Below are 26,924 nucleotides of genomic sequence, written 5' to 3' on the forward strand. Positions count from 1 at the left end.
ATGGAGAGTTGCTATAGTTCTGAAATAGAATGTCACAGAAGGTATTGCAGATCATTTAATTTTTTGCTTTGTGGACAACTACAGTTTCCTTTGCTTTGGGAAGTTGCAAAAGAATTACCTAGAGTTTTCCATGAAAAAAGAATTGCTTGATCTAATACATGGGACACTATGAGATTGCACTCTCTATTAGACTGGGTGACCTTGATGTGTTTTCTCTATATTGTTTCCCCTTTTTGATCTCACTGCCTTAAATGAGTCCCTTTGGCCTCCTCCCAAAAGCAACTGCGATGCAGTTCCAGAATGAGACCTTGTACATCAGTGGCTGAGAGGAAACCACATGGCTATCAGGCTGTTAACTCTTAAGTGGGCAAGTTGCCAGCGTTGACTCTCATTTGTTTATCCATTTGAGTGTGGTGCTTGAACAGCATTCAAAGAACCAGCTTTTTGAGGGGTTTTTTTTCCCAACTTCTCTGTTCAACTTTTAATTTGTGTTTAGGTGAGAAAGTTCCGCACTTTATCAGAACTCATTGTGGATGCACAGGAACATGTCAGGAATCCCTATAAAGGCAAAAAACTCAAGGTGAGCATTTGATCTGAGGAAACAAACCTGAATTCTTGTCATTATGTTTCTTGCTGTTTGCAGGGAAAGAAAAAAAAATGAGGCATTAATAAAATGTGCTTTGTAAACAGCCATTTTAAAATTCTGTTTTTCTCTATAATATTTTGAAGGGAGGAGGCGTGTGAAATGTATTTATTGTGAAGTCAGAAGTATTGCAGCCATGAAATGCAAAAATTTCATCAGGTTTTCTTTTGCACTGAGCAATTCACTTGAATACAACTACTGTCTTGTAACGTATTTTGATATGATAGTTTGATACATTTCAACTAGCACTAAGCTAATCTCTGATCTTGAACTGCCCTTTTGTAGTCTATTTTGATTCACCATGCACCATTAGAAGCTATTCATTGGGCACTTTTTAAAGAATTAGCTTAGCTTCTCTGCCATTTGCGGGTTAGGTGGCAGTGGAATAGCTTAGTGGAGAGTGGTGAGTAAACTAAAGCATTTTTGATGCACCTTGAGCTCTCCAGCTAAAAATGTATCAGATTGTTTCCTGCGCTCTGGCCTTGAGATTCACTAAGGCAAGGTGCTCACTATTTTCCTCTTTATAGAAAAAAATGCAAGAAAATGGGAGCAGTCAGATGATGAAGCTCAGATAACGAAACCTGTTGGAAGCATCTGAAAAATCTTGGATTTTTGCAGCTGCTGTTAATTTAGGATAGTTAACTGATGGCTTCTCATGATGTAGAAGATTCTAACCATGCCACCATGAAGCTCTTGTATTGTTTTGGGAATGTAGAACCAAGCTGGAATGGTCCTATATGTACCCTTCTCAGGCATGTTTGCGCTGCAGATGATGTCTTTCTCTCAAATCCAAAAGATGATACTGTAAAAATGCTGACGTTATTCCACTTGCTTTAAGTTGGAAGTAGTTAAGTTGATTTACATCCATTTTTTTTTGAAACCTTTGTTAATATAATTCTATTTGCCTGTTCCAGAAGTTGCTCTTGCATCATGGCTCATGGATAGAATTTCTAAGGATCTTTGGCTTCCCTGATAGTACCAGTTACCCCAACTGCTGTAAAATGCAACCTTGCCCATGTAATTACATTGTATAGGAAGTTTTCCTTCTGAGCCTTGGGTTTGGAGGCCTTGGTTTTCTGGATACTGGTTTGGCTTTCCAGGGTACCACATCAAGTCTCTGTCTCTAATTGCAGAGGCTATTGAGTTAAGAGCTTCGCGTATTTTGTAACGAAATATTTATCTACTGTGTAGTTGCCGCTGTCACACTTGCACTCTGTAGGTTGGGTAGTTAACCTGGAGGAAACCAGCCACTCAATTCAAATACGAAGGTGCTGTGCAATTTGGTTCAGGTATGTATATGGAAACTTATGAATTAAGCAGGAAGTCCTATTTTTGTTAGCTGAAAGAGGATTCTTAAGGTTTGCTTTAGGATCATTCGTAGGAAAGACAGTCCATCAGCTAATACTTAGGGGGAACATAATGTTTGCAGGTATGTACTGTTTTCTGCTATTTGTGCTGGCAAAGCTTAACTCTTTTTTAGAAAGCATTTTCTTACTGCTACCAGTCACTTGCACTAGTGTTGTTTCATTAATTTGGCAGTTAAGAGTGAAACAGATCTATTGTTATGCTCTGCTTTTCAAGATGAGGATCCTGCTGACTTGCATGATAGTCAGTGACCAAAGTAATCCTTAAAACAAAAGATTTGTCTATTCATTGTACACTGTAAGTTTATTTAATATCCAGGCTAGTGGATGCAGGGAATATGGACTCACCAATGACAAGAGTAAGACAGACATCAAAAATATCCAGAGTATGTTGTGATCCTTGACCAAACCCCCACCCCCCCCAAGTTTTTGGTAAGATTTGGTTAGGGACCAATAACGTTTTGTTTAAACTAGACAAAGTTTGAGATTCAAGACACTTGCTCAGTGAATAAAGCCACAAGATTCCATGGGTTTTGAACAAACAAAAGTAAACCTTACCATACAAGGTCAGAAAGATAAAACAATTTTCTAACATTCAGGATAAATATGAGGTACATGTGAATTAACATGCAAACTGTGGTAGAACACAATGCAATGAATGGAAGATGCGACCAAGACAAAGTCCATGCATTTCTCAACAACCCACCCGGATGTCTAAACGCTTGAGTCAATCAATCTCACTGAAACTCTGTCTCTCTCTCTCTCTCTCTCTCTCTCTCTCTCTCTCTCTCTCTCTCATGAGGAATTCCAGTCTTTACCTTTTGAAGATCTAATCTGGGAATTCTCTTAAAGTTACTCCAATTCAGACAGCATTGACAACAGCCCACCTTGCAGGGTTTCAGTCTTGTCTCTGGTGATTCTGTTCCCCTGGATTCCCAAGCACGCACTCAAGCACCAATTCACAAGTACAATTTCAGCTCTTTGGCCACGCCGAGCAGAACACTACTGCTCCAAAGGGGTACCTTTGCCTCAACGGCCCACAGCATGGAGTTACAAGCCTTCGGTTGCATCCTTGGATCTTCAGGGCTTCTCCTGAGCCCTCTTAACACATTAACGTGGGGAAGGAGTAGGCCACTTGGTCCCTCAAGCGTGCTCTGCCATTCAATAAGATCATGCCTGATCTGATTGTAACCTCCTGCCTATTCCCGATAACCTATCAGCCTCTTCTTAATCAAGAATCCATCTACCTCTGCCTTAATAATAGTCAAAGACCCTGCTTCCACTGCCTTTTAAGGAAGAGAGTTCCAAAGACTCATGACCCTCAGAGAAAAGAAATTCGCCTAATCTCTGTCTTAAATGAGTGACCCCTTTTTTAAACTGTGACCCCTAGTTCTAAATTCTCCCACAAGAGGAAACATCCACTCTCAGGACCTTAAAGGTTTCGATCAAGTCACTTTTCACTCATCTAAACTCAAGTGGATACAAGCCTCACCTGCCCAACCTTCCTTGTAAGGCAACTCGCCCATTCCCATTATTAGTCTCCTAAACCTCCTCTGAATTGCTTCTAACACACTTACATCTTTCTTTAAATAAGGAGACCAATACAGTACACTATACTCCAGATGTGGTATCATCAATGCCCTGTACAACTGAAGCATGACCTCCCTACTTTTGTACTCTGTTCCCCTCACAATAAATGATAACATTCTATTAGCTTTCCTAATTACCTGCATGCTGGCCTTTTATGATTCATGCACTAGAATGCCCAGATTCCTCTGAATCTCAGAGCTTTGCAATCTCTCACCATTTGGATAATATGCTTTTTTTATTCTTTCTGCCAAAATGGACAATTTCAGACTTGCCCACATTATAGTCCATTTCCCAGATCTTTGCCCACTCACTTAACCTATGCAATTTTGTAGCTTCCTTACATCTTCACAACTTACTTTCCTTCCTATCTTTGTGTCGTCAGCAAATTTAGCAACCATACCATCTGTCCTTTCATCCAAGTCATTTGTAAAATGTTTAGGCCCCAGCACTGATCCCTGTGGCACACTGCTCGTTACATCCTGCCAACCAGAAAAAGACCCACTTATGGCTACCCTCTGTTTCCTATTAGCTAGCCAATCTTCTGTCCATGCCAATATGTTACCCCCTACACTGAGCTTTTATTTTCTGCAATAAACTTTGATGTGGAGCCTTATCAGATGCGTTCTAGAAATCGAAGTACAGTACATCCACCAGTTCCCCTTTATCCACAGGGCATGTGACTCCTTCAAAGAACTCCAATAAATTGGTTAAACATGATTTCCCTTTCACAAAACCATGTTGGCTCTGCATGATTGCCTTGAATTTTTCTAAGTGACCTGCCATAACATCTTTCATAATAGCTTCTAACATTTTCCCAATGACAGATTTAAGCTAACTGCCCTGCAGTTTCCTGCTTTCTGTTGTCCTCCCTTTTTGAATAAAGGAATTACATTTGCTATTTTCCAATCTAATGAAAGCTTCCCCGAATCTAGGGAATTTTTTTGAAAATTAAAACTAATGCATCAACTACTTCACTAGCCACATTTTTCAAGACCCTAGGATGAAACCCATCAGGACCTGGGGCTTTGACAGCCCATGGCTCAGTACCACTTCTCTGGTGATTTACAATTTTCCTGAGTTCCTCCCTTCCATTTCCTGATTTACAGCTATTTCTGAGATGTTACTTGTACCCTCTATAACGAAGACCAATGCAAAATACCGTTTAATTTGTCTGCTGTCTCCTGACTTTCCATTATTAATTCCCCAGACTCACTTTCTATAGGACCAATGCTCACTTTAACTCTTTTCTTATTTAAATATCTATAGAAACTCTTACTATCCGCCTTTATTTTTCCAGCTAGCTTTCTCTCGTACGCTAACTTTTCCCTCATTAATCTTTTAGTCATTCTTTGCTGTTCTTTATATTCTGCCCAATCTTCTAACTTTCCACCCATCTTTGTGCAATTCTATGCTTTTTTTTAAAAGCCTTTGACCTTTTTAGTTAACCACAGATGGTGGGTCCTCCCCTTGAAAGTTTTCTTATTGGAATGTATCTATTCTGTGTATTCTGAAATACCCCTTTTAAAAGCCTGCCACTGCACCTCTATGGACCTACCTCTTAAGCTCATTTGCTAGTTCACTTTAGCTAGCTCCGCTTTCATTAATTTACCAGGGCTTCTCTCCCCTTTGGGATCTCTCCCTGTCCCTTTCCTGGGACTCTTATCCTCGATGGCGCTTGGCTCCCAGCCCCGTGTTTTTGTGCTATTTTCCACCTCTGCGCAGGCACGCTGGATCCATCCCTGTCCCAAAGAGCTTAAAAAGGCAGCATTGCACATGTGTAGTCTGCTCCCAGTCTGTGCAGGCACAGAAATTCCGAGGTTTGTTGTGACTTGGACTTCCCGACCTCTCTTCTCCGACAAGGGGACCTCTGTTCTCTGACAAGGGTAAGTATGGGTTTCATTACAAGTCTAAAAGGGCAGGAGGAATTTAAAAACACACTGTCCCTTTTTATATCATGAGCTACTTTCATGGTTCCAAGGTAAAATGCAAATAACTGTATATGAATTCAATAAATTTAATTGCCCGTGCAATGACTAAACCATTTCCTTTTCATAGAATATACCTTATTTCTCTTGGCATGCGTAATGTATTGTGTCAACTTCTGGCAGTTGTACCTCTACCTCCTAGAAGGATGGGAGCAGCAGGTACCAGGGAACACCACCTGCAAACTCTCCAAGTCACACATCATCTTGACTTGGAAATATGTTGCCATTGCTTTATCGTCGCTCGGTCAAAATCCTGAAATTCCCTACCCAACAGCACTATGGGTATACCTATGCCACATGGATTTCAGTGGTTCAAGAAGGTGGCAGTAGGGCATTTAAAGATGGGCAATACATGCTCACCTTACCAGCAATGCCCAAATCTGATGAATTTTTTAAAAAAAAATGCAATATGATTGACACAAGTTTAGGTTTGTGGACTGGATTTTCTTTCACTAGTCACTCCTGTAAATGTTGCTTACATCCTGTGATCATCCCAATGTGCATCTTTTACATTCAACACCGAGGTAAATGACTGGAATCATAATGCAGAACCCTTTGTGCACTATCTGCTGGGATTACCTCTGTGCCACCATACAGTTATGCTGTCTTTCAAAGCAGACTAATTACTCATTATACCAAGCCAAACCCATAGACTCTTGAAACAATAAATGGTTTTATCTGCATCAGGCAGATGTATTATGTAATATGTACATTTTTCTAATATGTAAAAATAATAAAGAACTCACTTGTTCTTTCTCTAAGCATTTAGAGACCCATTTCTTGTCCTGTAGCACTGTCTACTGAAATCTAGCTCAGCTACCTGCAGGCTCACTTTAACCTTTTTAAAATGCTGCCTTGTAAGGATGTTTATAAGATTCATATACTAATACAATTTAACTATAGGCTAGCTCCTAGTACACTGACTCTGACCCGAGGCTACTCGTGAAAATGGATTCCAGTCAAGTCATGATCCTACTTATTTTTCAAAAGTCACAATCAAAGCCTCAACCCCGTAAAAGTCAACCCTTCACATCCATACTAAGCATCTCCATTGAATATAAGCACCAGTACATTGAATATAGGCAGTCTCTAAGATGCTGGTCATTAAATGTGACAAGTAAAGTGAATTGACATCTTGGTCCTTCCATTGTTCCCAAGCAAGCAATGGCATATCTCATGAACCGATTAGACCAAAGAATCCTTCGTGAGGTATGCAAAGTCTAAAGTAGGAAGTATCGGTTAGACAATGTAATTGATGTACAGAAAGCAGAAGAGGGAAGGGAATTTCCAACAATGATTTAGAATCTGAAAGAATGAACTTCCACACATGTTAATTTTCAGTGCCAGAGAGGTTGTTTTGGCAGTAATTAAAATGTATTAAACCATTTAAAAACTCACTCACACATGAATGGACAAGACCGAACCTTTTCTAGGAGGTTTAGTGGGCACTTATCCCAGCTTTACGCAGTTGGATATATGTGAATATGGAGTCCCTTGGCAAGGTACTGGTATAACAAAGCTTTTGGAGGAGCTGGGCAACTCTGGCAACAACTTCTTGGATCTTGGTATTGATACATGTGTGAACACCAGAGGTTGCTGTTCAGTTTTGCTCCTTAATAACAATGTGAGGAAAAGGAGAGATTGGGTGTTAAACTCTTATCCACTATTTCTAGCAATACAGAATACAAACTGATAAATATAGAGAAATTTTTTTTGCCATAAATCTAATTTGCAAATGTGTCTGCATATCTTGCTAATATGGATCATAACATAAGCAATAGGAGCAGGAGTAGGCCATTCAGCCCCTCAAGCCTGTCCCACAATGCAATAAGATCATGGCTGATCTGCCCCCGGCCTCAGCTCCTAATATCCCTCAACTCCCTGATATTTCAAAAATCTACCTACCTCCTTTAAATACTTGCAGTGATCTAGCCTCCACAACTCTCTAGGGTTGGGAATTCCAGACATTCACTACCATCTGAGAGAAGAAACTCCATCACATCTCAGTTTTAAATGAGTCTCCCATTTTTCTGTATCTCTGTCCCCTAGTTTGAGATTCCCCCACTAGTGGAAACATCTTTCTCAACATCTACCCTGTCAAGCCCCCTCAGAATCTTGAATGTTTCAATAAGATCACCCCTCATTCTTCTAAACTCTAATGAATAAAGGCCTAACCTGTTTAGCCGTTCTTGATAAGTCAACTCCATCATCCCAAGAATCAGCCTCCTTTGACCTGCTTCCAATGCCAGTATATCCTTTCTTAAATACGGGGAAAAAACTGTACACCGTACTCCATGTGCGGCCTCACCAGCACCCTGTACAGTTGTAACAAGACTTCTCTATTTTTAAACTCCAATCCCCTAGCAACACAGGCTAAAATTCCATTTGGCGCTTTAATTACTTGCTGCACCTGAAATGCTAACTTTGTGTTTCATAAATGAACCTTCGGCAGTGTTACAAGTGTAGTGTTGATTTTTTTTTTCATAGTTGGAAACATTCCTCATAACTAAATGTGTTCTTTAATCCTTTGCAAAATGCATCCCTCAGCTTCTTGTGACTTGGGAATTGAAATTCCCATGCCGCTGTCCTTGCTGGCAGAGGGCACAGCTGACAGCTACTGCTGAAGAAAGATTCAGCTGCTGCCATACATCCTGCAGTCAAGATTGTTGCTGTGGCAGAAGAAATGGATGTTGAGTCCAGGGGTACTGGTCATGCAGATGACTGCATCTTGGATAGTGTCTGGTCACACCTTTTTTGGATAACTAGTTGGCATTCCATCATACTCCTGATTTTAACTTTGTACATGGTGAAAGACTTTGAGAAGTCAGGTGGTGAGGTACTTAAGAGATATCAAACCTCTGCCTCACTCTCTTGTAACCACATTGTTACTATGGCTGGACTTGTTAAGTTGCTGGTGAATTGTACCCACCCTCCTCCCCACACAAGATATTGATCTGAGTTTGGTAATGGGGTGCTGCAGAAAGTCCTCGGTTCGGTAGGTGTTTGGACTTGTCTTTTTTGGAAATGATCATCACATGGCACTTGCATGGTATAAATAATACCTGCCGCTTGTGAGCCCAGGCTTTGGATGTTCTCATGAATGATTGAAAAAGGATGAACAAATAAATGGTGTCATTTGTACTCCAAATGGTGATCTTTAAAATGGATTCAATTACACCAGTGAATTGAATGAGAACTTATCAAGAGATTAGCTTTGCCTGGAAATTACTTCATTAGAGGGAGAAAAAGTTTTTTAGGATGGTAGGGTTTGAAGTGTCTTGCGAATGTGCATTCTTGTGATGGAATTTGTAACTTAATGTTGTGCTATGTTTCTAGTGGTTTTACCTTTGGCTGTCATGCTACAAATTCATAATGATACTGCCAATAGTCTGGAAATGTCCCCCACTCTTAACTGAGATCAGTGAAAGCTGGATGTTCAGTAGCTAGTGTACTAACTGGGACTAGATGTAAATTGCAACATTTTTACCTTTTAAAATGCATTGGGATTTGGATCAAACTGCTTCAAATAATTGAGAGAATCTTTTTGCAGCGCAACCACAAATTGCAACAGAGAAACTGATTTTGAACTAAGGTGTCAACCTGTAGTCTTGAGTGCTTCAAAAGCCAAGTGGTAATGAGAACAAGATTCCAAGTGTTCTGTGTAAAATACCAGCTGTGGCTACCTCTTTTTATATATCTGGATGTCAGGTTTCTAAATTCTTTGCACATTCTCTCCCCATCTCCTGCTAGCCTGGTTTTGCTAAGCAATTTAAATAACGGCCTTCATAAATTGAAGGAGGAAGATGGGATTTATAACAAAAATATGCCAACTGCTAAATCAGTGATGAATGCCAATATCTCATTCATTTTTTTTACTTATTGCACTTCAAGAAACATTGCCTAGCTACAACAGTTGGAAACGTTTTCATGTGCTTTTTATAGATCCAAGTTATATAATTGCAACAAGGCTCTTGATTTAGTTGAAACATTCCAGTACTATCTGACTAAAATAATAAAATGCAGGTAATTGCAGCGTACATATCATCAGGCCACCAGTATGTTTCTTTTGCTGTTTAAATTAGTACCTAATTAGATGAGTCCTCTGTATCTGCTGGTGTAGAGTGTTCATTTCCTGCCCAAGGGAGAACCAAAGCTTCCTTTTATCTGCATGTTGTAATACCCGGTATGCAATAACTTTTGAGTTATTGCACTGAGAGATTCTAGTAGCAACCCAGCTAAGTCTTATTGACATAAAAATAGATAATGCTGGAAATACACAGCAGGTCAGGCAACATCTGTGAAGAGTGAAACCGTTAGCATTTCAGCTAAATGACCTTTTCATCAGAACTGGGAAAAGTTAGAAACAAAATAGGTTTTGAACAAGGGGTGGGTGGGACAAGGGCAAAGGGAAGGTCTGTGATAGGGTGGAAGACTGGAGAGATTGAATGACAGAAGAGTTGGTCTTCTAGAGCCATGGGGAATGGAGATGGGGCAAGAAAAGATGTGTCTAGGGCAGGTGTGCTGCTGTCTGAATTCCAAAGAAGAGAAAAACCGAAATATGCAAAGAAAAGGAAAGAAAAATGGGAGGTGTGGGGGGGACAGAGTTTACAGTCTGAAATTGTGGAACTCTGAGAATACAGTAGACTAGATTGTAAGAAGTACATGTGACATCCCATCATAATTTCCTTTGGTCCTGTCGGACCATAACTCTTACGTCATTCAGTCGTTGGTGGGGCCACATCTGGAGTACTGTGTACAATTTTGGTCTCCTTATTTAAGAAAAGGTATAAATGCTTTGGAAGCATTTGAGAGAAGGTTCACTTGACCTGGGATGAAGCGGTTATCCTATGAGGAAAGGCTGGGCCTGTATCCATTGGAGTTTTGAAGATTTGAGAGGTGATCTTATTGAAGCACACAAGATCCTGAGGGGCCCTGACAGGGTGGATACTGAAAGGATGCTTCCCTTTGTGGGAGAGACTAGAAACGAGGGGGTGCAGTTTAAAAATAGGAGGTCTCCCATTTAAGACAGAGATGAAGAATTTTTTTATCTTAAGGGTCGTGAATCTTTGGAACTCTCTTTCCCAGAGAGCGGTGGAGGCAGGGCCATTTAATATTTTTAAGGCACAGGTAGATAACTTTTGACTCCTTTGTTAGTCAAGAATCTATCAGGGGTAGGTGGAATGTGGAGTTGCGATCACAATCAGATCAGCCTCCACGGGCTGAATAACCTCTTAATTCGTATGTGACTCTCCTGTCTTCCACCCTATCACAGAACTTTTGTCCTTGTCCCACCCACCCATTACTCAAAACTTATTGCACCTCCAGCTTTTCCAATTCTGATGAAAGGTCAATGACCTGAAACATTAACTCTGTTTCTCTGTCCACTGATGCTGACTGATTTGCTGAGTATTTCCTGTTTTTCTTCCAGATTTCCTGCATCTGCGGTATTCTGCTTTTCAATTAAGTCTTATTGAAGTGTGTTCCCAACTAAAAAAAATCTCTTTTTGAATAGGCAATCCCAATTGAATAAGTAATAAGATAGTGGGTATGGGGAATAGGATACGGTGGAGAGGAGTTGCATTAGTGCAACTAGTATATGTCTCTGGCAGGTAGGGGGGTGCGGTAGCGTGTGGTTCACAAACCTACTTTGGAATAGTTTAAGTGAATGCTTTACCCTGCATCCATGTGTTAAACCTGAACTGGAAGTACTTCACTTTTTTTTCAGACTTTCTTCACTAAGCTCAGTGCTGAACTCACCATGAGCTCTGTCCATTTTTTCCCCCACACCTCCACCCTTACCGAAGACAATCAAATAAAGTCAAAATTGTAGGAGTTTTTTTTAAACTTTGCAATTGCAGTGCAACCAAAAAAAAATGCAATCTTTTGCAGATTCTGACAGTTAGTAGCAGCCATTTAATTCCAAACCTCCATGGAACCTAAAAAATAAAATTCCTTTACCTCCAGGTTCCCTAACATCATAAAACTTTTGAAGGGGAAATAAGCAACGGACATGCACACTCAATGGAATGAGTATAGATGAATAGAGGCACACGGTTCAAATATATAATTTCTTGAAAATGAGTGTGTTGGTAGATAAAGTGAAAAGGCTGTGTTTTCATCAAACCATGCTAGTAGGAAAGGAGTAAAAATAATTAACAATCATACTTACCATCATACTGCGCATGTTTGGATATCTGTGACATTCTGCATGAACCATTAAGAATGTTATAATGCTTTTTAAAAATTATTTCATGGAATTTGGGCATCGCTGGCAAGGCCAGCATTTGTTGCCTATCTCTAACTGCCGTTGAAGGTGGTGGTTAGCTGCTGCCTTGAACCGCTGCAGTCTTAACTTTTCTGTCGTGGGTTAGTACAATTGAGTGGCTTGCTAGGCTGCTTAAGGGCATTTAAGAGTCAACCACATTGCTGAGAGTCTGGAGTCATACACAGGCGAGACCAGGTAAGGACGGTAGATTTCCTTCCCTAAAGAACGTTAATGAGGTGCCTTTATGACAATCAGTGATAGTTTCGTGGTCACCATTACTTTCACTTACAGATATTTTATTTATTAAAGTTAAATTCCCCCAGCTTCCATGGTGGGATATCAATCTGTATTAGCCTGGGCCTCTGGATTATTGGTCCAGTTACATTGCCACTTCCCACCATCTCCTCCCAACTGTAGTGTTAGTGGCATTTTTGAAGTTAAAGCATTTTGTAAATGTAATTCTGCAGTGGGTGCTGAGGTGATGATGCAGTGCTGGTATGAAGGGACTGTCTCTCCCATTATTTGCAGAAACATCCTGATTTTCCCAAGAAGCCCCTCACACCTTATTTTCGATTCTTCATGGAGAAAAGAGCAAAATATGCAAAGCTTCATCCTGAAATGAGCAACTTGGATCTGACTAAAATTCTCTCCAAGAAATACAAGGAGCTACCAGAAAAGAAAAAGGTCAGTGTATGTCTCTGTGCCAACGCTGGTGCTCAAATCGTGAAGGAACTTCAGCTATGTCAATGCCACGAGTAGGAGTGTAAACCAAAAAAATATTTCAACACAGTAAGAGATTACCTCCCTCGTCGTATGCTTATTTTTCTTTTGTTGCTGCAGATGAAATATATTCAGGAGTTTCAGAAGGAGAAAGAAGACTTTGAACGTAATATGGTCAGATTCAGGTAACTTTGAAATAATTGATACTAGAGTAAGTTCTGTAAGCAGTGGGTTGATGTTTTATGTTTTAAAAGAGGTTGTATGAAAGTAGCTCAGGACATTAAAAATCTATGCTTATAGATATTGAGTGGGGGAATGGTGAAGGTGGGCAGGGAATAGAATAGAGGCTGAAGTGAGCTATCTAACATTCTTTCTGATAACCATATTGTTCTATAATTAATGGGTGGGATTAAGTGACGAGTCTTGATGCTGGAACCTGGAACTGTTTAATGAAAATTAATTCACTACTTGCCCTCTTGACTAATTGAAAGAGATTTGAGCTAGTGAAGTATGCATATGTGTAATTTTAGTTAATCAAATTACCCTGCAAGGGCAAGAAGTAATGCTAGCAATATTGGCTGATTACAATTTGTTTTTCTTTCTTGCACAGAGAGGACCATCCAGAACTATTGGAGAGCGTAAAGAGAACAGATGTTCCAGAAAAACCTAAAACACCCCAGCAGCTCTGGTATCTTCATGAGAAGAAGGCCTTCATGAAGCTGCATCCACAAGTAATAGACCTTACTTATTGTTTACGTGACTCGCTGGTTGGAGATGAATAATTGCACATTTTCTTTTAAGATGTGGACTTGCTATCCAAAAATCCTGCTTCCTGTGGCTGTCGTTTTTGGTCATGCTTTTCTTCTGCCATTGTAAATTGATGTCAATTTAATTTTGTTATATGTTATATGTTAAATATAGAGTCAATTTTTTCAAGTGCCCCTCCTAGCTGCCTGTGCGATTAGTTTTGTAGAAGATCAGAACACATCTTCATCATTCACTTTGAATTTTTGATTTTAACATGTAGAAATCCCTCCTTGTTTATCAAATGCTCTAACCAAATACTATGACTACCCCATATCTAAAGGATACTTAGTGGATGGAATAATAATGGTAAATTACCTGATTTAGTGCAATGTAAATACCTGGCTTGCTAAGAATCCCCCTCTCACCCCCACACTACTTCTGTATCCTGCTGAAGTGTTGCTCTGTATTAGGAATTAATGTTGACTTTCTTTGTATATTTGTATTGTTTGTTCACTAATCTGTGGTGTTCATTAATCTGCTGGCGATAAAGATCCTATACCTGTCCTGTGGCTTTAAGATAAGGCAACTGGGTGCCCAGAAGCTTGTCACGTTTTCCAGATGACCATTAATGCCAGCCAAGCTGAAGTTGCTTCTGAGTTAGTGTGAACTCACTTTCTTAGATATTTAGACTGACTGATATTGCACTTAGCGTCCAATAGGTCAAATTGATTAATCTCATCTACTTGTATTGATTCAGTCCTAACATTTCCTTGAGCCATTATTGTATAACAGTCCTGAGCCTTCGTAAGAGAAGTTAGAATCATGTTGGCATTAATTGAGGATCTCTCATCTATGCTGAGATGAATTAGCTCAGATAATCTGGTCCATGTTATTGGCATTGACTGCAGATGGGTTTCGACTAGTGTCTTAATCTTTTTCACAGCGTTGGCACCTGCCAGCAATACTGGACCCTCCATATCAATACCAGCGCAGATTGAAGCCAACTTATGCCTTTTCATATGAACAGAAAATCCTTGAAATACTCAGACAGCATCTAAAAGGTGCAAACAAATTTAATGCTTTGGATCATTGACCTTTCAACTGAAGGCCTTTTATATTTATCTCTCCTGATTCTCAAGAGGAAGAAAATTAAATGTGTCTGAGTACTTAACTAACAGCTCTTTTACTTTGGCCATATTTGAAGATTGAGTGACTTTTTTTAAAATAAATACTTGACAAATGGCCATTCAGTAGATGAAGCTTAAATCATTTCCCTCCACTGTGACTTGCTGTGGGAATACAATACCTTGTGGTCTCAACCTTGCATTAATTGTCATTTTTGTTGCAGTTGTCAACCCGTCCAAGTCAATGGTTGCTAGAAGAGAAGTGTTGTTATGACTAGTGATCAAATGATGTAATCATCACAGGGTAGACACCATGTAACAGTAAAACTTGTTTGTTTTCCCAGGCAACCATGAAGGATGTTAAAGAGGCACTGGGGAAGCAGTGGTCCCAGCTGTCTGACAAGAAACGACTGAAGTGGATTGGCAAAAGCTTGGAGCAACGTGAGCTGTATGAGGCAAGTAGATGCTGGCTAAACTGGTGGTGTTTGCATCGTAAAACTACAGGCTTGATTATGTAGAGTGGTGTGAAGAGGATAGGTCAGCGTATCCTACCTTTTTAAGATTTTCAGCAAAGACTTGTTGTTTTGATGGATAAAACTTCCCCTTTCTCATATGGGCTTGGGTAAGAATTTAATGGTAACGGATAAGTGCTCAAAACACCCAGATATGTCAATGTGGTGTCTGAGGATACCGCTTTGTGTCCTAAGCTTCCTAGTCTGCAGTCCCAAATGTCAGTCTTGTGAGTAGGATGCCAAGTTTTGGCGAGGTATTTTGCCAAGGAAAAGTAGGTGAATAGCTGTGGGCCGCTGTTGCATGCTTTGCGATTAGAAGCCCATCAGTAGGTTTACCTAGTTGGTTTCCCTTTCAGTTATATAGTGGCTCAAGTGCTATGGGCTAAACTGGGTATAAAACTTATTTACCCGATTGCTGTATTCATGGAGAAATGACAGAAGCCCACATTACGTAGAATAGTCCTCATGTATTGAATACAAACTAAAATTCCTATTAGAAATAGATCACCCATTATTTTATGCCCCTTTATTGCCATTCAGTGAGCCTTGCTAAGGCCAGGAGAAAGAACAGAATCAAACTTCACTCTAGATTAGTAGAAAAATAAGAGGGGCAAAGAGAATGTATGAGGGGAAAAAAAGCAATGAGTAACGTAAAAGAGAGCTCTCAAGTCTTTTATAAAGAGAGTGAAAAGTTAGTCAAAAGAAAGGTGGAACTGATTAAGGACCTAAAAAAGAAATCCTCCTGTGACATTAGATGGTATGGCTTGGGTGCTTAATGTGTCAAATGCTAAATAGAAAAGTCACCTGGTCTAGATGGAATGAATCCCAAATTGTCGAGGGAGGTAAGATTGGAAACAGCAGAGGATTTAACCACATTCTTTCAGCCCTCCTTGGATATAACAGTGGTACCAGAGGACTGGAAAGTTGCAAATGTTAAGTCCCTGTTCATAAAAAGGGAAAAAGAGTGTAACCAGGTAACTGCAAGCTAGTCGGTCTAATGTTGTTGATGGGGAAACTTCCAGAGAGCAAAGTCCGTGCCACGTTATTTGTCATTTGGCAGAACATGGGTTGATGCCAGACAACATGGGCTTGTTAAAGGAAAATCATGTCTAACTAACTTCATTTGACTTCAATGAAATACTGAAGAGGGTTGAAGAAGGTAGTGCTGTTGATGTTGTGTACATGGACTTTAAAAAGGTATTTGGTGAAGTGCCACATGATAGACTTGTTAGCAAAATTGAAGCATTAAAAGGGCAGTGCCTAGAAAATTAGATGTGTGACAGGAAGCAGAGAGTAGTAATGAACTAAGAACAAAATGCTGGAAATACTCAACAGGTCAGGCAGCATCCGTGGAGAGCAAAAGAGTTAATGTGTCAGTTCATCATAGCGAGCATAATTTCAAAAGTCTGCAGATGACACAAAACTTGGAAATGTAGTAGAGTGAGGAAAATAGCAGACTTCAGGAATAAATAAATGAAATGGGCAGGCACATGACAAATTTAATACAGGGAAGCGTGAAGTTTAGTATAAGCTAAATAGTACAATTATAAAGGAGTGCAAGAGCAGGGAGATCTGGGGGTTCACGTACACAAATTTGTGAAGGTGGCAGGACAAGTTGAATCATTTTTTATATGTGGAAGCAGAGCACAAAAGCAAGTTATGCTCAATCTTTTGTCAACCACTGTTAGACCTCAGCTAGAGGTCTCCAATTCTGGGCTCTGTGGTCTCTGATTTGGAAAGGGATGAGAGGCTGGCACCAGGAATGAGAGGTTTCAGTTCCCTGGGGAAGCAGGGATTGTTCTCCTTGGATTAGAGGGTGTTAAGGGGAGATTTAATAGAGATAAGAGTTTGTGAATTATTAGGGGTTTAGATAGTCGGTTAAGATTTAGATGAGTACTTGAAACGCCTTAGCATACAGGGCTACCGGCCAATTGCTGGAAAATGGGATTAGAATAGATAGGTGCTTGATGGCTAGCACGGATACGATGGGCCGACGGGCCTGTTTCCGTGCTGCATAACTCTATGACTCCATGGAGAGAGAGCTTCCAGTGGAAGGAGGGTCACTAACCAGGGGCTATAGATTTAAAATAATTGATAAAAGCTAGGGAGTGGTGAAGGGATTTATGATCTGAAAGGATGGCAGAAGCAGATTCAACAGTAATTTAGGAAATTGGATCTCCACTTACAAAGGAAAATGTTGCAGGCCTGTGGAGGAAGAGCAGAGGAGTGGGCCTGATTATCACTCTTAGATAGAGGCCTTTGCCAACTCTATGTTGTATGGTTCTATGATTACAATAGAATGAAAACCCTCATTGTCTCAGCAAACCCAAAATGAATAGCCACTTGGGCATAGTGCAGGAGGGTCATGCCTCAGTAGAAGAGAACAAAATTTGAAGCAGAAATTAAACTCTAAAATAGCTGGAAATCTGTTTTGTAAATAGCGTTAATACTGGTGAGTTATGGTCACTGCTTTAGATGGATTGTAATGGGAAAAGTGGGCATTTGTGATTACCAAATCAGTTTCAACATGGACCACATTCTGTTTGCAGGAAGCAATGAGAGATTATGTTATACGTCACCCAGAGCAAAGCATCAATCTGGATGATTTGACAAAAAATACACTGACTAAAGCTGAGCGACAGCTCAAGGACAAGTTTGATGGTCGACCCACAAAGCCACCGCCGTAAGTGTCCACCCTAAATGTGTATGATGGTAGCATCTTGACACTATGATCTGGTCCGGGAGATGTGGATTAGCCAAAAAAGGGTCAAAGTCATGGTTGATTTTAGGGTAGTTTACCAAGAAGTAACATCGTAGATATGATACATAAGCTAAATGAGCAGAAAGGCCATACGACCTGTAACAGGTGGGAGCGGTTTACTGGTCCCGAATCAGATGAATGGACAGGGGGATGCAGATTTCCTTTGGCTGAAGGTGGTTGTCACTTCCGGTGACCACCTGCTCCCAAATTGGACAAGTGAGTGAAGCTGATCTCAGTAGGTGGAGATGGCAGTCTTTTCTGCTCTAGTCTTCTTGAGATAACCAAAGTGTTATGCAACTCTCTTCCAGTCGTCTTCCATCCAAAGAAGACTGAAGACTTCCCTCCCCTCCTGAGCACTTTTTTCTAGAGGCTGGTGGATAACCCACATCAATCACTTGTTTGATCCCATTTATCCAAACACCGAGGGACAAGGACTCGAGGTTAAACTCCTCCTGTACCCATCACTCTGCTCCCAAAGTCTTCTCATGGCTTACTGCTTGCCAGGACATCCTGTTTAACCTTTACTCGGGCATTTGGTTTAGGTATGGATCATGAGATCCAAACGTGTCAGGTTTAGGAATGTCTTGTTTTAGAGCCTTTGCTAGAGTCCCATCCTTGACAGAGATAGCAGGCCTACATTGACCTGTGTTTGTCAGCCCAGCAGGCTGCTCTGGAATACTTTTTAATAAAGAAGAAAGAGAGAGTTGTTTCTATAATATTCACATTTCTTATTTTCTTTTTGCATTTCTTACAATGCACAAAACAGAATTGATTTGTTTATCTGAAACAGAGGCAGAAATATGCTGTATCCTGCATTTTGGTCAGCCAGATGTCTTGACACACTTAGAAATCCATCATGTTTGAGTTTTCAGATGAAGTTACTGGGAAATCTACATACACATGTAGAGTTTCTGTACATGCGCACTACTGCAGGGGCAAATTGCAAATGCCCAAATACAATAAGTTTAAATGCAAGTTGACTAAGACCAACCTTGTGGACCACAAATTGTACAAAGGGGTTATTGCTGGAACGTATATGAAATCAGCTAAAATCCGTTCACTTAATAGCAGCTTTCTGTTGCTTGTGCGCCACCCCGCCAAATGGGGCGTTGCTTAGCAATGTCACCTAGCAACAGAAGAACAGGAGTAGGCCTATCATCCCCTTGAGCCTGTTCTTCCATTCATTGGGTTCATAGCTGATCTCTGTCCTAACTCCATTTATCTTTTTTTGACTCCATACCCCTTAATGCTCTTGGCCAGTAAAGATTTATCACTCATATTTAAAATTATTTGTTGAACCAGCATGTAACAATTTGCAACAAAATTTATTTCCTAACTTCTGAATAGCCTCACTCTGATTTCAAGGCGATGTCCCCTTCTAGATTCCTCCCACCAGCGGAAAAAGGTTTCTCTCTCTCACTGTCTCTACCATTTCAATTCTTTCAAAATCCTAAAAAAAAACCTCAAAAGAAATCACCTCGTAACCTTCTGTATTCCAGGGAAAACAAGCCTGGTTTATTAAACTCCAGTGTCAGCTGTAGCTCCATTGATAGCACTCTAACCTCTTAGTCAGAAGGTTAAAGTCCTACTGCAGGATTTGAGCACAAAAATCAATGCTGGCACTCTGCTGCACTCTCAGCATTGCACTATCCTCCGAGGTGCCGTCTTTCAGATGAACTGTTAAACCAAGGCCTTGTCTGCCTCCTAAGATGGACGTAAAAGGTCTCCTAGCACTATTTTGATGAATAACAGGTGAGTTATCCCTGGTGTCCTAGCCAATATTTATCCCTCAATTAGTTTGCATGATGTTGACTGTCAAATCATAGTCACATTGCTCTTTGTGGGTGGTTGCTATTTGCAAATTGGCTACACATTTTCTACATTACAACAGTAACTACACTTCATAAGCAATCCATTGGCTGTAAAGTGCTTTGACACGTCTGGCAGTCATGAAAGGTGCTATGTAAAATGCAGGTCTGTTTCTTTTCTCATAATCTAACTCTTAGAGCCCTGTTAACATTCTGGTGAATCCGCATTGCTCACTTTCCAAGACTAATTATAACCTTCCTAAGATGCAGTGCCTAGAACTGTACACCGTACTCCCGAAGTGGTCTAGTCAGGGCTTTATATTGCTGTGGTAAAGCTTCCATCCCAGATATTCTAACCCTTTAATTATAACAGCAAACATTCCACAAATCTTATTGTTTTTTTTTGTACTTGACTACATTTTCTAGATCTGTGTACATAGGACCCCCCATCCCAAAATTTCGTTGGATCTCTACTCTTCCTAACTTTTGCACCACTTCACATAATTGGACCTGTCCCTTTTTTGTGGTCAAACATGGAAATTCTCATACTCGTCTGCATTTAAATCCATCTACCACAGTTCTGTTCACTCACTTAATCTATAAATGTTTTCACATAGTTTTATGCCCTTGTCTATATTACTTTGTGTCCAATATTTGTGGCCTCGGCAAACTTGGATATATGGCGCTCTCTTGTGTTTTTAAGTTGTTAGTAAATATCCTGAGTCGACCCTAACACACATCTTTGTGGGGCATCACTAGTCACTTCCTTTCAATCCAATTAAATACCCATTACTGTATCTCTGTCTTCTGCTGCGTAATCAATCTCCTCACCAAGCTGATGATTTGCTTTAAATTTCATGGACTTAAGATTTCTTAAAGAAAAACTAATCAAATGCTTTCTGGAAGTTCATATAAATATGCATAGATTGTAGCTTCTGCTATGTCCTCCCTTTTTCTCAATCAAGGTCGATGGGGCCTGAACTGTCTGCCACATTTCCCGCACTTCTGCTCTCACCTCTTGCCCTCCCTCCCAGAACCACGATAGGGTCCCCCTTGTCCTCACCTTCCACCCCATCAGCTCCTGTATTCAACAGATCATTTTCCACCACCACCAGCGTGATGCTACCATCAAACTAATCTTCCCCCCGCCCTTGCTGTCAGCATTTTGAAGTCTCTCTCTCTCTCTCTTTTTTTCCCCCCACCTCCACTCCTCGGTCATCCCCAATATCCTGTCACCTTTCCATGGCATCTTTCATGCAAACGCAAGAGATGTAACACTTGCCCTTATACCTCCTCTCCCCTCAATGCCCAAGACCCCTAATGCTCCTTCCAGATGAAGCTGCAGTTTACTTCTACTTTTAATCTAGTCTCCTGTATTTGCTGCTCACAATGTGGTTTCCTCTACCAAACGCAGATAGGGTGAACATTTTGCAGGACACCTCTGTTCAGTCTGCAAGCATGACCTTGAGCTAACCGTCACCTGTTGTTTTAATTCTCCACCTTGCTCCCATCTCTGTCCCCAGCCTATTACACTGTTCCAGTGAAGCTCAACGTAAGCTTGAGGAACAGTACCTCATCATTCAGTTAGGCACTTCCAAGCCTTCCGGACTCAACATTGAGTTCAACCATTTCGGACCATAATCTCTGCCCCATTTTGTTTCCTTTTCTTTGCTTGTTTCAGTTTTTCTCTTATTTTTGCTTTCAGTTAGCAACACTAGGCACACCTTTTGCTCCTTTTCTTGCACCATCACCATTCACTTTGGCCCTGGAAGACTAACTCTTCTGTCATTCGGCCTCTCCTGTCCTTCACCCTATCACAGACCTTCCCTTTGTCCTTGTCCCATCTGCCCCTTGCTCAAAACCTATTTCATTTCTAATTTTCCCAGCATTGATGAAAGGCTACAGACCTGAAATGTTAACATTGTTTCTCTCGTCACAGATGCTTCCTGACCTGCTGAGTACTTCCAGCATTTTCTGTTTTTATTTGATTTCCCGTGCCCTCATTATTCTGCTTTTCCATAGAACGTTCCCCTGTCTACTGCTTCAGTTATTTCCTCAAAAAAACAATAGTTAGACATGATCCACTTTAAGAAATCCATGTTGACTCTCTTTAATCAGCCGTAGAGCCAAAAGAGAAGAATCCTGTGCCCTAGTAACTAGTCTATCCCTCCAATTCCATTACTCTGCCAATCATGATGTGCCCTCGTTGACAGTGCCCTCAAGTAGTTGTGAAACTGACTGCTTCAGGAAGTTAATTTGGTTCCAAGCTCCCATTCTCAGCCATGTCATCTTGGAACAACTTGACTAAAAAGAGGTTGAACTTCAGGTCTAATGTCAGGTACCATTTTGAGAGGGAATTCCCAAGCAACTGTGCAGCACAATACCTCACCGATGTCTCCATTCTGTTTAGAAATGGCTATTCTCTGTATTGTGCCGAGCTAATGTCGAACATGAAAGATATTCCCAGCACAGAACGTATGGTACTGTGCAGCAAGCAGTGGAAGATGTTGTCTCAGAAAGAGAAGGATGCATATCAGAAACGATGTGAACAAGTAAGAATTTTGGCAATTCAATAAATTATAATCCGATGAGAGAGCTCTTTTACTAATGTGTTCAAAACTTTTAATCCTTTGAATCAAAAGTGGTCAATAATGAGTGACTTTTCTTTTAAACTTTTTTTTTGCTGCTTGTTTGACCATTCTAGTGAAACTGGCCTCCGTAAAGACGAAAATAGTAGAATGAGCCCCTGTGATCTGGCCGCTGGTTCCCTTCTGTTTGTAGATATTGGGATAGATATTGAATATGAGAGCTGTTGAAGTGGCTTGTTTCAAAATGGGTTGTTTAATGCTGCCATAACTTTCATTTGTAATAGATTAGGAACAGTTCAGACCATGGCATTATAAGATGTTGACATTTGGACTTGTTTTGTTTCCTTCCCACAGAAAAAGAAGGAATATGAAATTAACCTTCATCGGTTTTTGCTGGTAGGTGCCATTTCTATGATTCCCAGTCATGAGACTGCTATTGGATGGTGCCAAGAATAGATTGTAGATATTAACCTGTTGTTCTTTGGTGGAGTAGTGTGGGTGGAAGATCATGGGCTTGCATTCAATTCTGTATTATGTGCTATGATTTTCGTGTTTTTAAAAAAAAAAACTAAGCATTCTATCTTCTCGTGTGGCAGAGCCTCCCTGAGCATGAGCAACAGAGAGTCCTCTCTGAGGAGAAGATGATTGGAATAAACAAGAGAGCTGCAGGCAACTTGAAGCAGGGCGGAGTTAAAGGCATCCCATCACCACCTTTAGATGCCGCCAAGGTGCGTGTTCATTGGCTTCCCTTTTTAGCAACTTGGTTTGCATCTGAGTTGATGTATGTGAAATCTTCCAGAGAAGTGCATACAGTTTTGCATACAACAGTGGACCAGTCTATATATGAGCAGCATGCATGTACTCTTTTGCATATGGAGTGCTTTTCATAAGCTCAGGAATTCTAAAGGAAAGGCTAAACCTGTCTATAAAGAGGCAAGATCTTTTGCCTATTATTTTCCATTGATACCAAGGGAAAATTCACAATGGCATTTTGTGCCATGTGCCAATACAGTCCTGAGAGCTCTGAGTCAATCATTACTCCCATCGTCTCCAAGACACTGATACTTGGTCATTGCTCTAACAACCATCTCGCTCCTAAAATACCCACTGTCAGCAAGCTACCTGGTGTGGGAGGGTGGACATGACCACCAAGCCCAAACACATCCCTCACACCATTCATACATGTTCCACAAAGTTTGCAGATATCCAAGAGTGCTCAATCCCATTTCGTCACTGCCACAGCTGATTTTAACTTAAATGTAGAATTGAATCTGGAATAGTTCTTTGGATCTCGATTTTATATGGTTCCCCACACCATCAGTGACACAAATATTTACAGAGCTAGTGGGCCGTTCTAGTACCTCCGCACCACATAGATGTTTGCTTTAGATTTTGATCAGTCTTGATATCCATGTTTGCTTTTAATTGGGGCTGGAATTGCACTGAATCTGTTTTAACATTGAGGTGGAGGTACTCAGGATTTAGAGCAGTTTTTTTGTATTTGATTATCAGCATTTAACTACCACATAGCTTGATTTGTTTACTGGTCTGGCTTCATTGTAGGTATTGCTGGTCTGTTAGATCTGGTTGCTTCTGCTGACCTGTTTTGCATTGCAGTCTGTGGGTGAAGTTTCACAATCTAGCTTCTGTGTCATTGGGTCTTGTATGTGGTATTGAATTGTTACCTCGTCCCACTGATCATGCCAGGAGTGCAAAAACGGTTTGGGGGTGGAGTGGGAGGGGAAGAATCTTGCTGCAAAGCTATTTCTCTGCAAAGTTTAATGCGTTGGTTTTGAAAATGCTCTTATTCTGGATTTCTGTTTGTTTTTTTTGGTCAGTAAGTTGCTTTCTGTGGAGCATGTGTCCTGTTCAAGGTTCTTTTACTGTGAGAAATCTCACACTAAATGTTACTTTATTTTTTGTCATAAATAATGATTTCTCAATAGATATCTGACAGCATTTGGAATGTTTTCGATGGCTTTATTCTTGTTTGGGAGTTGTCTGTAAATGGCACCCACTGATGATGGGAGGTCACTGACAACCCCGTGCATTCTAGGTGATGCTACACTGTTGTGATAGTACAGTTGCTCGATATGAAGACTTTCTCTGACAATAGTTTTAAACTGGATGGCGAACTTCTTTAGTCCGTGCGTATACTGCATATATGGAAAGTGCGTGTGGCAAGAATCTTTGAAAGTTTAACATGGGTAAAGAAATTGTCATAGCTGGATAGGTTGCGATTTTATGTTCATTGTGGTTCAAAGGCTGACCTTCGACCCCTGCATAAGCACTGGGACCTCTTAGTGCATTCCTCAGTATCAGACACCCACACTTTCTAAAGATTGTTAGGATGAGAAAACATTGCTGCAAATGATGATGTTTGTAGCTGATACTTGGCTAAGGTTACCCTCACTTGCTGATTGAAAATCTGTTTTTGCATCTTTTTTAAATGTCTTGAAGTAATTTGTTTTGGCGTCAGAAACGTGTATTGAAAAGCATGTATATTGTTAGCTTCTTTTTCAGGTCTTCTACATTATGATGTTGGCTCCTCCAAATCCTCAGATCTGAGCATTGTCATGAGGGAGCTGATCACTCCCACCAAAATTTTTTTCATTGACTTTACCTTCGCCAGTTGTTCTTGTAGCATTGTACACCCCTTACTTTGATGTTTCTACTGCTTTGTCATACCCTGCTTATTGTCACTGCTCTAATGATCTTTGCCCTGCTCCTGCACACAACTTGTGCTCTGGTATTTGAATATCTGCTTTTAGCTTCTCTTTTTAGTCTGACCATTTGAGCTACGCGCATTCATCTTTGACTGTCAACTTTTTTGCAGCCTTTAAGCAACATTTTAAGCATTGATCCTTCAAGCTCAAAATATAATTTGTGCATATATCATTAATATACAGTCGACAGAAGATGAAGATGAAGAGGAAAGGTTTTCCAATCAATGCAGTTTCAAGGAAAGGCAGTGAATTGGCAATTTCAATTACAAACCAATAATGCCCAAGGACATGTAGTTGAGTGTATCAGCATTGAGCCTTGAACAAAAGAGAAAGCTTGCCTGTAGTCCAAACAGTTTTCAATACAGAGGCTTCCTGTTGGTGTTGGCATGTATCTTCCCCTCATTGGTGACCTAGCTCTGGCACTGTGGTACATCTCTGCTTTAGCTTTCTAGCAGAGAGCCACACAATACTTGGGAACAGTGTTGCTATTACTATGGAAATTAGGAACCTTGGACAGTTTGATGTGGACATTTGATGTTGCTGGAGAGATGCTTTCTTCAGTTTAGAAATGATGTTTTCATCTTCGAGTGCATAGGGAATCTCTGGTATTATCTGCTGACCTATACAAAGTTCTTCTGGAATCTATATGCATTTGACCTGGGGGCCTTTGAACAGATTCTTTATGCTCCTTGTTCAGGGAATTACAAGAATCCCAATTTTACAACTTCTTCAAAGATATTTGACAAGAAAGTCTATCCGTAGATTGCATTTGGAACTGGGGCTCTCCTCTAGATCCTGTAGCTTGCAGTACAGTGATCTTGGTCATGTAATCCTCAGGCACTTTGAAAAATAACTGCGGAGGTCTTGTTACGGATGCAGATTTGCTTTCATGATGGTAGCTCTTTTCTAGATGTGCAGAATGCTTTTGAGGTGTGCGTTTATGAAGAATCACTAACTTGTGTGGTGTAACCTACATGCATCTCTTCAGTCCTAGTGTGTGCTGCAAACTGCTCACAAATCTCCCAGATCCACTCTTAAACTAGCTATTCTGCAATATATATCTCTGATTTTTTTTTATATCAATGTTGCCTTAACTGTCAAACACAAGGGTGTTAGTAGTGGGAGGAATGAGAAGCCGTGTTCAAGTAGTAAGTTTGCGCACACTCTTGTGTGGCAACTTGGTATATCCTATATAAACCAAATGTCAGTGGATGAATGGTATAGACTTGCACCCATTGCTGTTTGTTTAAAAAGGCCTATGGGTGGGACAACATCCAAGTTAATTTTCTCAGTGGCTTTTGATGTCCTACTGAACACTGCTAACCTTCATCTTTCTGGTATTTTTTTCTGTTAAGTTTTTAATTGACTTCACTCCTTTCAATGATTTTTAACTCCAGCTTTGTGATGTATCATGGCTCAGAATACCTTTTCATTAGCTAATCTCTAAGCTGAAGGGGAGCCCTCATTGCCAAGTAGTTGGAAAAAATAAATGTAAACTTACCGTGATGGCTGAGAGGTTGCAAGTAATTGGAATGGGCCCAGCACTTCTCTGGTCACCATAGTAACCTCTAACACCTTTCTTTATTGTGGTTTGATGTTCAGCTGAATAAATATCTGAAAACCCTAAATAAACAAGTACCCAACCGATATGGTAGATGTGTGATTTATTTCTGTGTTGTGGCCTCTTTTTTTCCCCTAACCCAACGGATTGTTATGCTGCCTTACCATCTTCTGAACTGCTGGCTGGATATTATTGGTTTTCAAGTGGGAAATCTATATGCAACAGTTATTCCATAGCCAGAGTTGAGTGTTCACACAGTGTATATGTGTGGCAATTTGATATGATACCCACAGGCGTGGAGATGGCAGCTTGGTTCAGCTTTGCAGGATTTGGTTAAGACTACCTCAGCCCAACACCCCTGTTATTTTTTCCGGGGAGTTCTTCTGGGTGTCCAAGGTTTAGTTACAGCAGAGATTATCATTACATGGAATCTTCTGAGTGGTAAGTTCCAGATTTCCATTCCATTGCCTACAAAACCACTCATGCTCTTGAACTTCTGCTTGCCATGGGCAAAGGTCATTCAAAGATAT

The 26,924-nt window shown here is 40.5% G+C and overlaps 1 protein-coding gene across 1 annotated transcript in view; it reads left to right on the forward strand.

The window, feature by feature from the left end:
- Positions 1-26,924, forward strand: part of ubtf (upstream binding transcription factor) — a 60,382-nt gene that overhangs the window by 13,512 nt on the left and 19,946 nt on the right. The window contains exons 4-12 of the mRNA XM_078529586.1: positions 497-580; positions 12,376-12,531; positions 12,688-12,752; positions 13,178-13,298; positions 14,783-14,893; positions 17,500-17,633; positions 21,930-22,071; positions 22,462-22,503; positions 22,704-22,835. Of these exons, the coding sequence (XP_078385712.1) occupies positions 497-580; positions 12,376-12,531; positions 12,688-12,752; positions 13,178-13,298; positions 14,783-14,893; positions 17,500-17,633; positions 21,930-22,071; positions 22,462-22,503; positions 22,704-22,835 (987 nt within the window). The remainder of the gene's footprint in view (positions 1-496; positions 581-12,375; positions 12,532-12,687; positions 12,753-13,177; positions 13,299-14,782; positions 14,894-17,499; positions 17,634-21,929; positions 22,072-22,461; positions 22,504-22,703; positions 22,836-26,924) is intronic.

This window comes from Cetorhinus maximus, chromosome 25 (assembly GCF_964194155.1).
Source record: "Cetorhinus maximus chromosome 25, sCetMax3.hap1.1, whole genome shotgun sequence".
Taxonomy (NCBI): Eukaryota; Metazoa; Chordata; class Chondrichthyes; order Lamniformes; family Cetorhinidae; genus Cetorhinus; species Cetorhinus maximus.